Source organism: Eupeodes corollae, chromosome 3 (genome assembly GCF_945859685.1).
Source record: "Eupeodes corollae chromosome 3, idEupCoro1.1, whole genome shotgun sequence".
Lineage (NCBI taxonomy): Eukaryota > Metazoa > Arthropoda > Insecta > Diptera > Syrphidae > Eupeodes > Eupeodes corollae.
This window is the reverse complement of record NC_079149.1, coordinates 131,133,134-131,145,334: the sequence shown is the minus strand read 5'-3', so window position 1 is coordinate 131,145,334 and position 12,201 is coordinate 131,133,134. Positions and strand designations below refer to the sequence as shown.

The following is a 12,201-nucleotide window of genomic DNA, read 5'->3' as shown; positions in this document are numbered from 1 at the left end:
TGAACGTTGAAAACACTTAACCCTAAGAAAATGAGAGTTGGGAATTTTGAAAATTTGCTTTTAGTCGAAATTCTAATTTGGTTTCCTGTAAATTACGCCAGAAATTTATTTGAATGAAATTCCATGTAAAATGTCAAAAGGCCACATTTTCGTATTTTCTGTCTAAATTTCTGGCATTTTTTCAAAACTTTGCTCTATTTCCATTCAAATTTGGTAGAATTCCAAAATGTCTGTCGGGACCGAAAATCACCCGACGAATTTTTCTCTCGAAGCACACTAACACTCACTCATCTTTCTTTGACAGGGCCCAGGCGTCAGCGCCATAAATGAGAACCGGTATGATGAGTGTCTTATAGATGGTGATTTTAGATGCTCGAGAGAGAACTTTACTTCTCAATTGACTTCTAAGTACAAAGAAGCAGCGATTTGCAAGAGTTATTCTTCGTTTGATTTCAGCGCTGTTGTCGTTGTCTGTGTTAATAGCGGTGCCTAGGTAGACAAATTCCTTAACTACCTCGAAGTTATAGCTGTTCAATGTCCTTTTTTGATGACAGCATATACTTGGTCTTGCCCTCATTGACCACTAAAACCATCTTCTTCGCTTCCGTCGCAATGCTCAAAAACGCTCCACTGATATCACGCTTTGATCTTCCATTTATGTCAATATTATCTGCGTATCCGAGTAGTTGGATGGACCTTTGTAAGATTGTGCCTCTTGTGTTGATGGTTGAGTTTTGCACAATTCTTTCCAGAACGATGTTGAAGAAGTCGCATGACAGTGCATCGCCTTGGAAGATCTTTCCGACCTTGATAGAGCACTGTGCATTCTCCATCGTCATTCTGCACAAACGAATAAGTTTGACAGGGATGCCAAAACTAGACATTGCTCGGTAGAGCTCTTCCCTATAGATGCTGTCATACGCGGCTTTAAAATCGATAAAGAGATGGTGGGTATCGATTTGAAGTGCCTGGGTTTTTTCCAAGATCTGCCGTAGTGTGAATATTTGGACTGAAATAGTGGACTTTCCTGGTCTGAATCCACACTGATAAGGACCAATCAGGGTGTTGACAAAAGGCTTCAGACGTTCACATAATACGGCAGAAAGGATCTTATGTGCAATGTTACTGATGCCTCTGTAGTTGGCGCAATTTTTTATGTATCGGGCAAATTAGGCCCACTCATCGGGCATGCTTTCTTCGGACCATATTTTGCTATGAAGATATAGCTATCTTCACTTCGTCGAGGTCGGGTAGGCCTCCATATTCTTAACATCGACTGCGATCTAAGAAGTCGGTGTTCCTCTCTCCTCTTCTGCTCGTAGAGCTCACGCCGTTTGTATGCCTGCAGTCTCGCTGCGTCGTCAAACCAGGGGTTTCGCTGTAATGGCCGTGTGAAACCTAGCACTTCAGATTCGGCATCTCTCTGGCTGCAAGGCAGTGTTTCCACTGGTTTTCAATGCTTAATGCAGGCAGCATAGGACTCCTTAAGAGGTTATTAGAGACTCGATCGGAAAAGGACATGGCGGTCTCTTGCGATTGTAGCCGTCTAACTTCGAATCTTCATACAGTACTTCCTTGTTTTGGTTTGGATCGGAATATTCGTAGACGTACCTTGGCTACAACGAGGTAGTGGTCCGAGTCAATGTTGGGCCCTCGGAATGTTCGGAGAAGTGTCGTGCGTCGATCGCAATGTGGTCAATCTGGTTGACGGTTGATTGATAAGGAGATTTCCATGTCCCGTTGTGGATATTGATATGTGTGAACTACGTACTAGCTACCAGAACGACTCGCCCCGAAGAATATGTCTTTGGTGTCTTCATCTCTCTCCTCTGTTGGGGCAGGCGCGCATTTGAGGCTTATGTTGGCGAATTAAGCCTTGATGCGGATTGTCGTGATGAGCTGACTCATGCTGTTGAAACTCAAGACTTTTTGCCTGAGTCTAGTTCCAACAACAAATCCACACCCAAATATACGCTGTCTTTGTTCTCGGTAGCAGTCGCCGTATAATTCATCGCAGTCTTTTAGTTTGCGTTTGACCGTTCCATCCCATCGAACTTCTTTGATGGTGGTAATATCTGCCTTGCAGCAGTTTAGGGCTTCCGCTAGTTGTTCGGCTGCATGTGGTCTGTTAAGGGACCTAACATTCCACGTGTTGGAGCTTCGCAACTAAGGTATTTTTTACGTGGCCAGGAATTCACCCCGCCTCACAACCCCCAACCTGGAGGGCCAGCTTCTTAGTATAACTGCAAGGACAGGGAGCCGGATAAACCGCTCCGTACAGACCTGGGCTCTGAATATGTCAAAGAAGCCCTATAAATTGTTCACTAAGTAGTTCAACCTTACTGGAACTGTAGACGCCACCGTTGATTTCATCTCGAGAATTCGTCGGCTGCCGCCTGGATAAGGAGAGGTGCCTTAGTGGAAACACCTCTCCCCACTCTCTCGTTTGCTGCCCCAACAACTTTCCACTGGGGTTAGACCCCAATCTCCAGTTGAGGTACTAGGCACCCGATGTTCACCGCGGGGAGGTGAGAGTAGAAGTTGATAGACAGAGGTGGGTTTTGAGAAAAACCTGTGAACGCTTGTGTCCTCGTGACTGCACATGTCTAACATTTGAACATAAGAAAACTTTCCGGAAAAAATGACCCTATTTTTGAAGGAAAAAAAGTTTTGCTTGTAAAAAAAACCTTAATTTCTAATGTAATTTCTTGGAGCAAATTTCTGGAAAAATTTTCAAAATTTCCAATAAATTTTGCGTTTAAAAACAAACAAACTTATAAAAACCTTGGTTCGGTATTCATAATGAGCAAGCTCGTAGAAGAATGCAATTCCTTTTAAAAGAAAATCTTCGATAATTATACTCAATTTCATAATTATATTTATTAAATACTTTTTAAAGCGTGTGCTTCAAATTTCGAAATATTCAATTTCTGACACCGTGAAGACAGATTCCTTTTACAAATCCTTATAAAACTTTAATTTAAGTAAAGCACTTAGGTAAGAATTTTTTTGACTTCTCGTATTTCATTTAAACAAAACTAAACCAACAAATATTGGCTTAAATTCAAATTTAAAAAAAAACAGCCTTAGACTTAAAATCTAGATATTAATAATTTGAAAATCGATCAAAGGAGTGCAGACAAAATTACTTTTTTAAGGTTTAAAACAATCTTTGAAACTAAATTTAATTTTAAGTAAAAACTAGAAGTCTATAGAATAAAATGTTATCGTAGATTCAAAGTGTAAGTTTTATAAAAATTGACATTTTTACTTTTCCAATTTCACAACTTCTAATCTAGATTTAAATCTCTTCTTTAAAACCTTACTTTTCTGCTCCTTCAATCTCCTTAGGTTTATTTTTATTATTTTTAAATATTTAGAAAATTATATCTTTACTCTACTTGCGAATTCTTGTAAAGTATTTTTCATAACTTTTCTATCATTAAAAAATAAAAACAAATTTTTTTACTTCTTCATTTTTAATTTCTTTTAAATCTTTCAACTCGTTTCTGGACTGTTTCTATTTTATCTATTGATTATTATTTTTTTCTCTGCATCATAATGTTTTAAAAAAATGTCAATATCAAATTTATTTGCCATTAAACTTTAGCGAACCATCTCATCTCCAAACTCCGGTTGAATTTCATTTTTCATTCTCAAACAACGAAAAACAAAGTTTCGTCAGTCAAAAACACTTAGTAACTTTAACTCAAAACCACTCTGCTCACTCAGTGGAACAATGAAATCGTTTTTAGTTAACACAATTCGTTTTTGTAATAAGAACCTAGAAAAATAAAAAATCATAAATTGAATATTGAAGGTAGGGAAAATATGATATTGTGATAGGAAAAGTTTCATTATATATCATAACCGGAAATGAGTTTTGTATTCATATCAACATCCGGAAATTTAACTTTTCTTGTCACAATCAACAACTGAAAGCTTATATAAGTAAGTTTATGTTAGTGTTCGATATTTTTGGCAGGGATGTTTAGAGAATAGAATAGATTTTTTTGTTCTAGATTAAAATATTTAGTGTACCTTAAAAAACAACCAATTTAAAAATATGCTATTTTATATTTTCAACGATTTTGTATTTTGTTTTTCTCTTTTTTATTCCCTGCTCTCATACAAAATTTTGAACTTAAAAAATAAATATTCAAATTTGGGTTTAATTTTCTCTCTGGTCATGGTTGCAATTTTAACTTACTATTACTGCTGCTGCCTACCTATATATACAAAAAATAGTCCAGATGGTACTCCGGTACAAAAGAACCGCCTTTTGGCTGTCACTCCAACAGCAAACTCCAACAGCTGCTGCAATCCTCCTAATAACGATAATAATAGCAATGTTAACCTTAGTAGTAATTTAAGTGAAGATAATCAACTGCAACAACAACAGCAACAAAATGTGGCAAACTGCAATCAGACTAGTATAGAGGGCCGCACGAAAGGTGTTTCACTGGCGCCCCAGACGCACAGTGGCCCAACAGGTCCGCCACTGTCTCAAATCGATGAGAATTCTTCGAATGATAGTGAGGCTAATGCCAAAGCACCTGCAACATCTAACTCCACGACAGCATCAACCGGAACGACTACGACGACGACGGGAACAGCAACAGCAACAAGTGGCAGTAATAGTTTAAGTAACAAAGCAACAGTCCAGAGACAGAGACGTCTGCGAACTCCTGTCTGGGCGAGATCAATGACAAGCGATAAAACGTACTGAACTATTTTTTAGTTTCAATTTTAAAAAAAACACGATTCATTTTCTAATTTCTATAACTTGAAAAAAAAGCTTAAGTTTGTCTTTTCATTTTAACCAACATATTTCTATTGATTTTTTTTTTTCAAAAATAACCCAAAAGCATATATTTTGAAACAAATAAAAACCCAAAACACTTTTTTTCTATGCTCGTTATAAAAGAATTTAAAAAATAAACCCTAACCTGTCTTTTTTTGTTTATGTAAATAGTCATGTTAACAATGAATTTTTTAGCCTTACACAAAGTTTTTGAGTGTTCGGTTTTATTTTCTACAAATAGCTTAATAACACTGGTCGGCGAAATCAAGTTTCTTTTTGGTCCCAAAAAAAAACAAAACAATACTTTTTTGAAGGCTTGAGTTCTCCTAAAATTGAATCTTTTTTTTATAATTTTTTTATCACATCAGGTTTTTAAAATATGTTTCTTTAAAAATGTTAGACACAACCAAAAACAATGTTTTTGAGTTTTAGCCTCAAAAAACAAAAATTGTATAATGATTTTCCAAATAACAAATCTTTGTGTTCTAGTTTAAATAATTTTTCAAAAGCATTTTATCGTTGGAATTTGGATTGGATGGGCTGAAAAAAATAAATGCTGGTGTGTCCCAGGGCTCTGTCCTATCTCCGATACTTTTTCTCATTTTTATTAATGATCTGTTGGCTGAAACTTTTAATTCAGTTGCCTGCTTCGTTGGGGATAGTATCCTCATATTTTCATATTTGTTTATATATTTACAATCCTGATTTTCGGATGTAGGTTTTCAAAGCTGTTTATGTTTTAACCTAGACAGATTTGTCAAATAGTGGATGAAAAATTGAGTAGGCTACTGTAATGAAAGCATAATTTACCACCATTGTCAGCATTCATGAGTGGAACTTGCTTCAAGGAGACCTAGAGAAAACCTAACCTCGAAAATCTCGGTATGTGCATCTCCAACCACCTCGTTAGAAGGATGATAAACGCGATGCCGTCAAAATCGATGCAAGAAGAGAATTATATACGTCTAAGGCTTAAGTATGATTGCCTTCTCTGGGTTGGAGCTCTTGGAACTTTCTTAAGCCTTTTCGACGATATTAAACGAAGAGCAATGTGTCGTAAAGTTTCTTGTCTGACCTTTCTTACCGTCTTTTAAATATATTGTGCTCTAGCAAAATAGCCAGTTGCATCTGTCTCTTCAAACAATTCAACGGTAATACAAGCGCCTCCAGGAATGCTTATCAATTTACCCTTCATCACTTCTTTGGTAGTATTTATTATCAGCTCAGAGATTCTTTCTTTAGCCGTACTACACGAATGTGGAATGTCTTCATCTTTCCCCCTTAATGTAGTATTTAACAATTCAGAGCCAATGTGCACTGACACCTATTTTCAAACCATCTCTCCTTTTCCTTAAAATGTGTCTTGGCATAAAAAGGTCTGACAAAAATTGCAGTATTGTGGTCTGCATTTGAGTGTGTATAAAGTTTAGGGAAACCTTGAATTGTATGCTTCTATGGTTTTGAAAAAAAAAGTTTTGAAGATAATTTTTAGAACCCATTTCGAATCCCAGCTTCCATTTTGAACTTTTTGGTCAAATTTAAAAAATACCCGTTTTCAACGTTATTTTTATATTTTTTCAATTTACACAATTCTAAAACTATCTTACTAAACTCAATACTACTGTTTTTTTTAAAGATATACATAGAACCTTGAATTGGGGTAAAACAAGATGATATTTGTAAATTGACATGAACTTTAATGTATTCTTCGTAGACTAGAGAATAAACTAGCGGCGTTTTGCTGCGCGATCTTTCATACGAAATTACAGGTTCGTAACGTGAGACTATTCGTTTATCAAACGTTACCTCAGTAAATCACTTGGGCAGAAGCTGTGTGACTTGTTGCGCTAGGGCTTCTTTCCGAAGTCAACAATCATGACTCTGAAGTGTTGACATTGTTAGCATTATTTTTAAAGATTATAAAGACAATTGACCCACCAACTCACGAAGTACAAGACTTAAGGATTATCTTAACTCCAAATACGTCAATTTTTTTAACTGACGTATCTATCCAACCCAAAGTGAACTGAATCGCTTAACAAAATTCGTGTGATATTTTGAACAGAGCCATGATTTTCAAAAAAAAAATCACAATTGGGAAGCTTTGTTCAGACGCTAGTCTATTTATCTTAGAATGGCTGCGTTCAATCTTGTGTTGAATAGGTGGATTTTTAGATACCTTGTTGAGCGAGTTGCTTAGCTGTATTAAGATAGCTGTCAAAAAATAAAAACAACTTTTAGCTGTTCACAAAGAGCAGAGAAACATTTAAGCTTCGAAGTAAAAACTGTTGTAAGATTTTTATATTTCTATATTTATATTTCTAATTCCTTCTCATCAAAAATTAACCCGTGTTCCTCAATAACTTTTGCAATTTCTTGTAAAATTATTCTTCTCCGGGTTTTTGGGTCTGGTCGTTTCTCTTTCTGCACTCCTCCAAGAAGCGCAGAATGGATTTATATTCCCAACCTTAAAAAAAGTAAAAATTGGTTCTTCTTTGGGGTTTTGAATCATCTGAAAGAATGACTCACCTTTACTTTCAGCGACCTTATTTGCTTGTAGCTCCACAAGCTGTCAGATGTATTTATTTCCACAAGATTAATATATATTCACCTGCATTTTGTTCTACCTCTGGAACATGATGAGGTTCTTTAACTTCAGAATGCTGCACACTAGACTGTAGATAACAGCTAGCGAATTGGTCATCTACTAAACGAGAACAAAATAAGTCAATTTTAAAGTTTAAAAAAATTGATCTTAATTACCTTCTAAAATTCTGAGGTAAATACCTTCTTCATCGTCTATTATGTATAGAACATCTTCAAATACAACTTCAACTAACATTTTGTATCTTTTTGTTTACCAACAAAGACAAAAACCTAAAATAAATTTTCAAGTTTCTTAAAATTTAACCATGTGTTGAATCAGCTGTTCTGTCAGATAGCTATATACCGCAGAAATTCGTGGATTCCTTTGGATTCATTTTTTGACATCTCAGCTGTTTTTTATCAGCTGTTTTTTTACACGTAAAACACTAACAGAAAGGTATCCGTATATCCTATCTGTCTGAGATTGAACGCAGCCAATGTCAAAGTCAAACCAAAAACAAATCACTTGACAGCTGACAAAATGGCTGTCAGTTAAATAAGTGATGCCAAGTTAACTTTAATTCGAAGTTAAAGAAACTCAGAAGTCATTATAAATTAACAAATTTAATACAATTAAAAAACCCATAATGTGATTTTAAATTTATAAAATTTTAGAGTTACAAAATCCTCCGGTATGTATTTTTTTCAAATTTTAAAAAGTAATACCTTAAAAACCTGAAGTGATATGATATTTTTGGAGATTTGAATTCAGGTCATCAAAACCAGGAACAAAACCTTGTCGACCAGTGTTATCAACAATAAATAATATACTCAACAGTTTGTTGTTGTTTTATTTGTTAAATGTTTTGTTTGACTCTATTTTTAACCAACAAATAGCAAGAACAATGTCCACACTATGAGTGGAGTTTATCTTCATTAATTTTTCTGTTCATTTTTTGGAATTTTTATACCTAACACTGTAAATAACGTCTTTAGAGAAGTCTTATAAAAATTGTTTTGAAAAGCTCTGTCCTATACTATTATATTCTATTCTATGTCTATTTGTCTTGTTTTTTCGTCCTTTTCCCCGTCTTGTTCTATTTCTGTATTATATAAAAATAAATAATAATCCTTCTCTTTGACATGAGTGTAAATAAATAAATAAACAATACAATACAAAATATTTCTGTCAGGTTCTTAGAACGTAAACTTTATATGAAATCATACTTCATTCTATCAACTTTTGATTGTGCATGGTTTTTTTATATGAATGTTTATGTTATTTTTAAATCTTGCTCGTCCTGGAAGAATGTTTGTTCATATTTTTATTCTTCCTTTTTTTATACATACATATTTGTAAAAATACTTAAAAAATACAAAAAATTGTAAATAATAAATAAAGAAAATATTGAGTTACATTATTGATAAGGATGTTGTTATTTTTTTGAATGATATTGACTGAGGAGCAACATAGAAATGTCATAAATTATAGATTCTACCATAACGATTTGTTTATCTTCAGAAGCTCTCTTATGGATTCTACGATTACGAGGATAACGTGAAGAAGTGGTCGTTAAGCTCACAAATAGATAGTCAGATAGTCATATGAATGCATTGTGGAATCTGATTGATAAATTTGTTTTGATTTTGATTGATGACATTCAATCAATTTTGTTTATTTTTTAAAGTGGGTGTAAGCTGTTTTAAATATTTAACGGTATTTGTGTGGATGTGGAATACAATTTTTTTCGATTGAAGCAAGAAATACTGATTTTTCTGTCGCGCTTCCTGTTTTTGTTTACTTTTTAAACGCACTCATGTATACTTTTTAAACGCACTCATGTATGTATTTTTTAGTTTCAATTTTAAAAAAAACACGATTCATTTTCTAATTTCTATAACTTGAAAAAAAAGCTTAAGTTTGTCTTTTCATTTTAACCAACATATTTCTATTGATTTTTTTTTTTCAAAAATAACCCAAAAGCATATATTTTGAAACAAATAAAAACCCAAAACACTTTTTTTCTATGCTCGTTATAAAAGAATTTAAAAAATAAACCCTAACCTGTCTTTTTTTGTTTATGTAAATAGTCATGTTAACAATGAATTTTTTAGCCTTACACAAAGTTTTTGAGTGTTCGGTTTTATTTTCTACAAATAGCTTAATAACACTGGTCGGCGAAATCAAGTTTCTTTTTGGTCCCAAAAAAAAACAAAACAATACTTTTTTGAAGGCTTGAGTTCTCCTAAAATTGAATCTTTTTTTTATAATTTTTTTATCACATCAGGTTTTTAAAATATGTTTCTTTAAAAATGTTAGACACAACCAAAAACAATGTTTTTGAGTTTTAGCCTCAAAAAACAAAAATTGTATAATGATTTTCCAAATAACAAATCTTTGTGTTCTAGTTTAAATAATTTTTCAAAAGCATTTTATCGTTGGAATTTGGATTGGATGGGCTGAAAAAAATAAATGCTGGTGTGTCCCAGGGCTCTGTCCTATCTCCGATACTTTTTCTCATTTTTATTAATGATCTGTTGGCTGAAACTTTTAATTCAGTTGCCTGCTTCGTTGGGGATAGTATCCTCATATTTTCATATTTGTTTATATATTTACAATCCTGATTTTCGGATGTAGGTTTTCAAAGCTGTTTATGTTTTAACCTAGACAGATTTGTCAAATAGTGGATGAAAAATTGAGTAGGCTACTGTAATGAAAGCATAATTTACCACCATTGTCAGCATTCATGAGTGGAACTTGCTTCAAGGAGACCTAGAGAAAACCTAACCTCGAAAATCTCGGTATGTGCATCTCCAACCACCTCGTTAGAAGGATGATAAACGCGATGCCGTCAAAATCGATGCAAGAAGAGAATTATATACGTCTAAGGCTTAAGTATGATTGCCTTCTCTGGGTTGGAGCTCTTGGAACTTTCTTAAGCCTTTTCGACGATATTAAACGAAGAGCAATGTGTCGTAAAGTTTCTTGTCTGACCTTTCTTACCGTCTTTTAAATATATTGTGCTCTAGCAAAATAGCCAGTTGCATCTGTCTCTTCAAACAATTCAACGGTAATACAAGCGCCTCCAGGAATGCTTATCAATTTACCCTTCATCACTTCTTTGGTAGTATTTATTATCAGCTCAGAGATTCTTTCTTTAGCCGTACTACACGAATGTGGAATGTCTTCATCTTTCCCCCTTAATGTAGTATTTAACAATTCAGAGCCAATGTGCACTGACACCTATTTTCAAACCATCTCTCCTTTTCCTTAAAATGTGTCTTGGCATAAAAAGGTCTGACAAAAATTGCAGTATTGTGGTCTGCATTTGAGTGTGTATAAAGTTTAGGGAAACCTTGAATTGTATGCTTCTATGGTTTTGAAAAAAAAAGTTTTGAAGATAATTTTTAGAACCCATTTCGAATCCCAGCTTCCATTTTGAACTTTTTGGTCAAATTTAAAAAATACCCGTTTTCAACGTTATTTTTATATTTTTTCAATTTACACAATTCTAAAACTATCTTACTAAACTCAATACTACTGTTTTTTTTAAAGATATACATAGAACCTTGAATTGGGGTAAAACAAGATGATATTTGTAAATTGACATGAACTTTAATGTATTCTTCGTAGACTAGAGAATAAACTAGCGGCGTTTTGCTGCGCGATCTTTCATACGAAATTACAGGTTCGTAACGTGAGACTATTCGTTTATCAAACGTTACCTCAGTAAATCACTTGGGCAGAAGCTGTGTGACTTGTTGCGCTAGGGCTTCTTTCCGAAGTCAACAATCATGACTCTGAAGTGTTGACATTGTTAGCATTATTTTTAAAGATTATAAAGACAATTGACCCACCAACTCACGAAGTACAAGACTTAAGGATTATCTTAACTCCAAATACGTCAATTTTTTTAACTGACGTATCTATCCAACCCAAAGTGAACTGAATCGCTTAACAAAATTCGTGTGATATTTTGAACAGAGCCATGATTTTCAAAAAAAAAATCACAATTGGGAAGCTTTGTTCAGACGCTAGTCTATTTATCTTAGAATGGCTGCGTTCAATCTTGTGTTGAATAGGTGGATTTTTAGATACCTTGTTGAGCGAGTTGCTTAGCTGTATTAAGATAGCTGTCAAAAAATAAAAACAACTTTTAGCTGTTCACAAAGAGCAGAGAAACATTTAAGCTTCGAAGTAAAAACTGTTGTAAGATTTTTATATTTCTATATTTATATTTCTAATTCCTTCTCATCAAAAATTAACCCGTGTTCCTCAATAACTTTTGCAATTTCTTGTAAAATTATTCTTCTCCGGGTTTTTGGGTCTGGTCGTTTCTCTTTCTGCACTCCTCCAAGAAGCGCAGAATGGATTTATATTCCCAACCTTAAAAAAAGTAAAAATTGGTTCTTCTTTGGGGTTTTGAATCATCTGAAAGAATGACTCACCTTTACTTTCAGCGACCTTATTTGCTTGTAGCTCCACAAGCTGTCAGATGTATTTATTTCCACAAGATTAATATATATTCACCTGCATTTTGTTCTACCTCTGGAACAGGATGAGGTTCTTTAACTTCAGAATGCTGCACACTAGACTGTAGATAACAGCTAGCGAATTGGTCATCTACTAAACGAGAACAAAATAAGTCAATTTTAAAGTTTAAAAAAATTGATCTTAATTACCTTCTAAAATTCTGAGGTAAATACCTTCTTCATCGTCTATTATGTATAGAACATCTTCAAATACAACTTCAACTAACATTTTGTATCTTTTTGTTTACCAACAAAGACAAAAACCTAAAATAAATTTT

At 34.0% G+C, this 12,201-nt stretch overlaps 1 protein-coding gene across 7 annotated transcripts in view; it reads left to right on the top strand.

Annotated features, from left to right (window-relative positions):
* LOC129948825 (dual specificity calcium/calmodulin-dependent 3',5'-cyclic nucleotide phosphodiesterase 1) overlaps positions 1–12,201 on the top strand; it is a 501,195-nt gene that overhangs the window by 450,757 nt on the left and 38,237 nt on the right. For 4 of the 7 annotated variants that reach the window (XM_056059902.1, XM_056059901.1, XM_056059900.1 and 1 more), the window contains one exon: positions 4,249–4,722. The exons of the other annotated variants lie outside the window; for them this stretch is intronic. In XM_056059902.1, the coding sequence (XP_055915877.1) occupies positions 4,249–4,722 (474 nt within the window). The remainder of the gene's footprint in view (positions 1–4,248; positions 4,723–12,201) is intronic. 7 annotated transcript variants of the gene reach the window in all.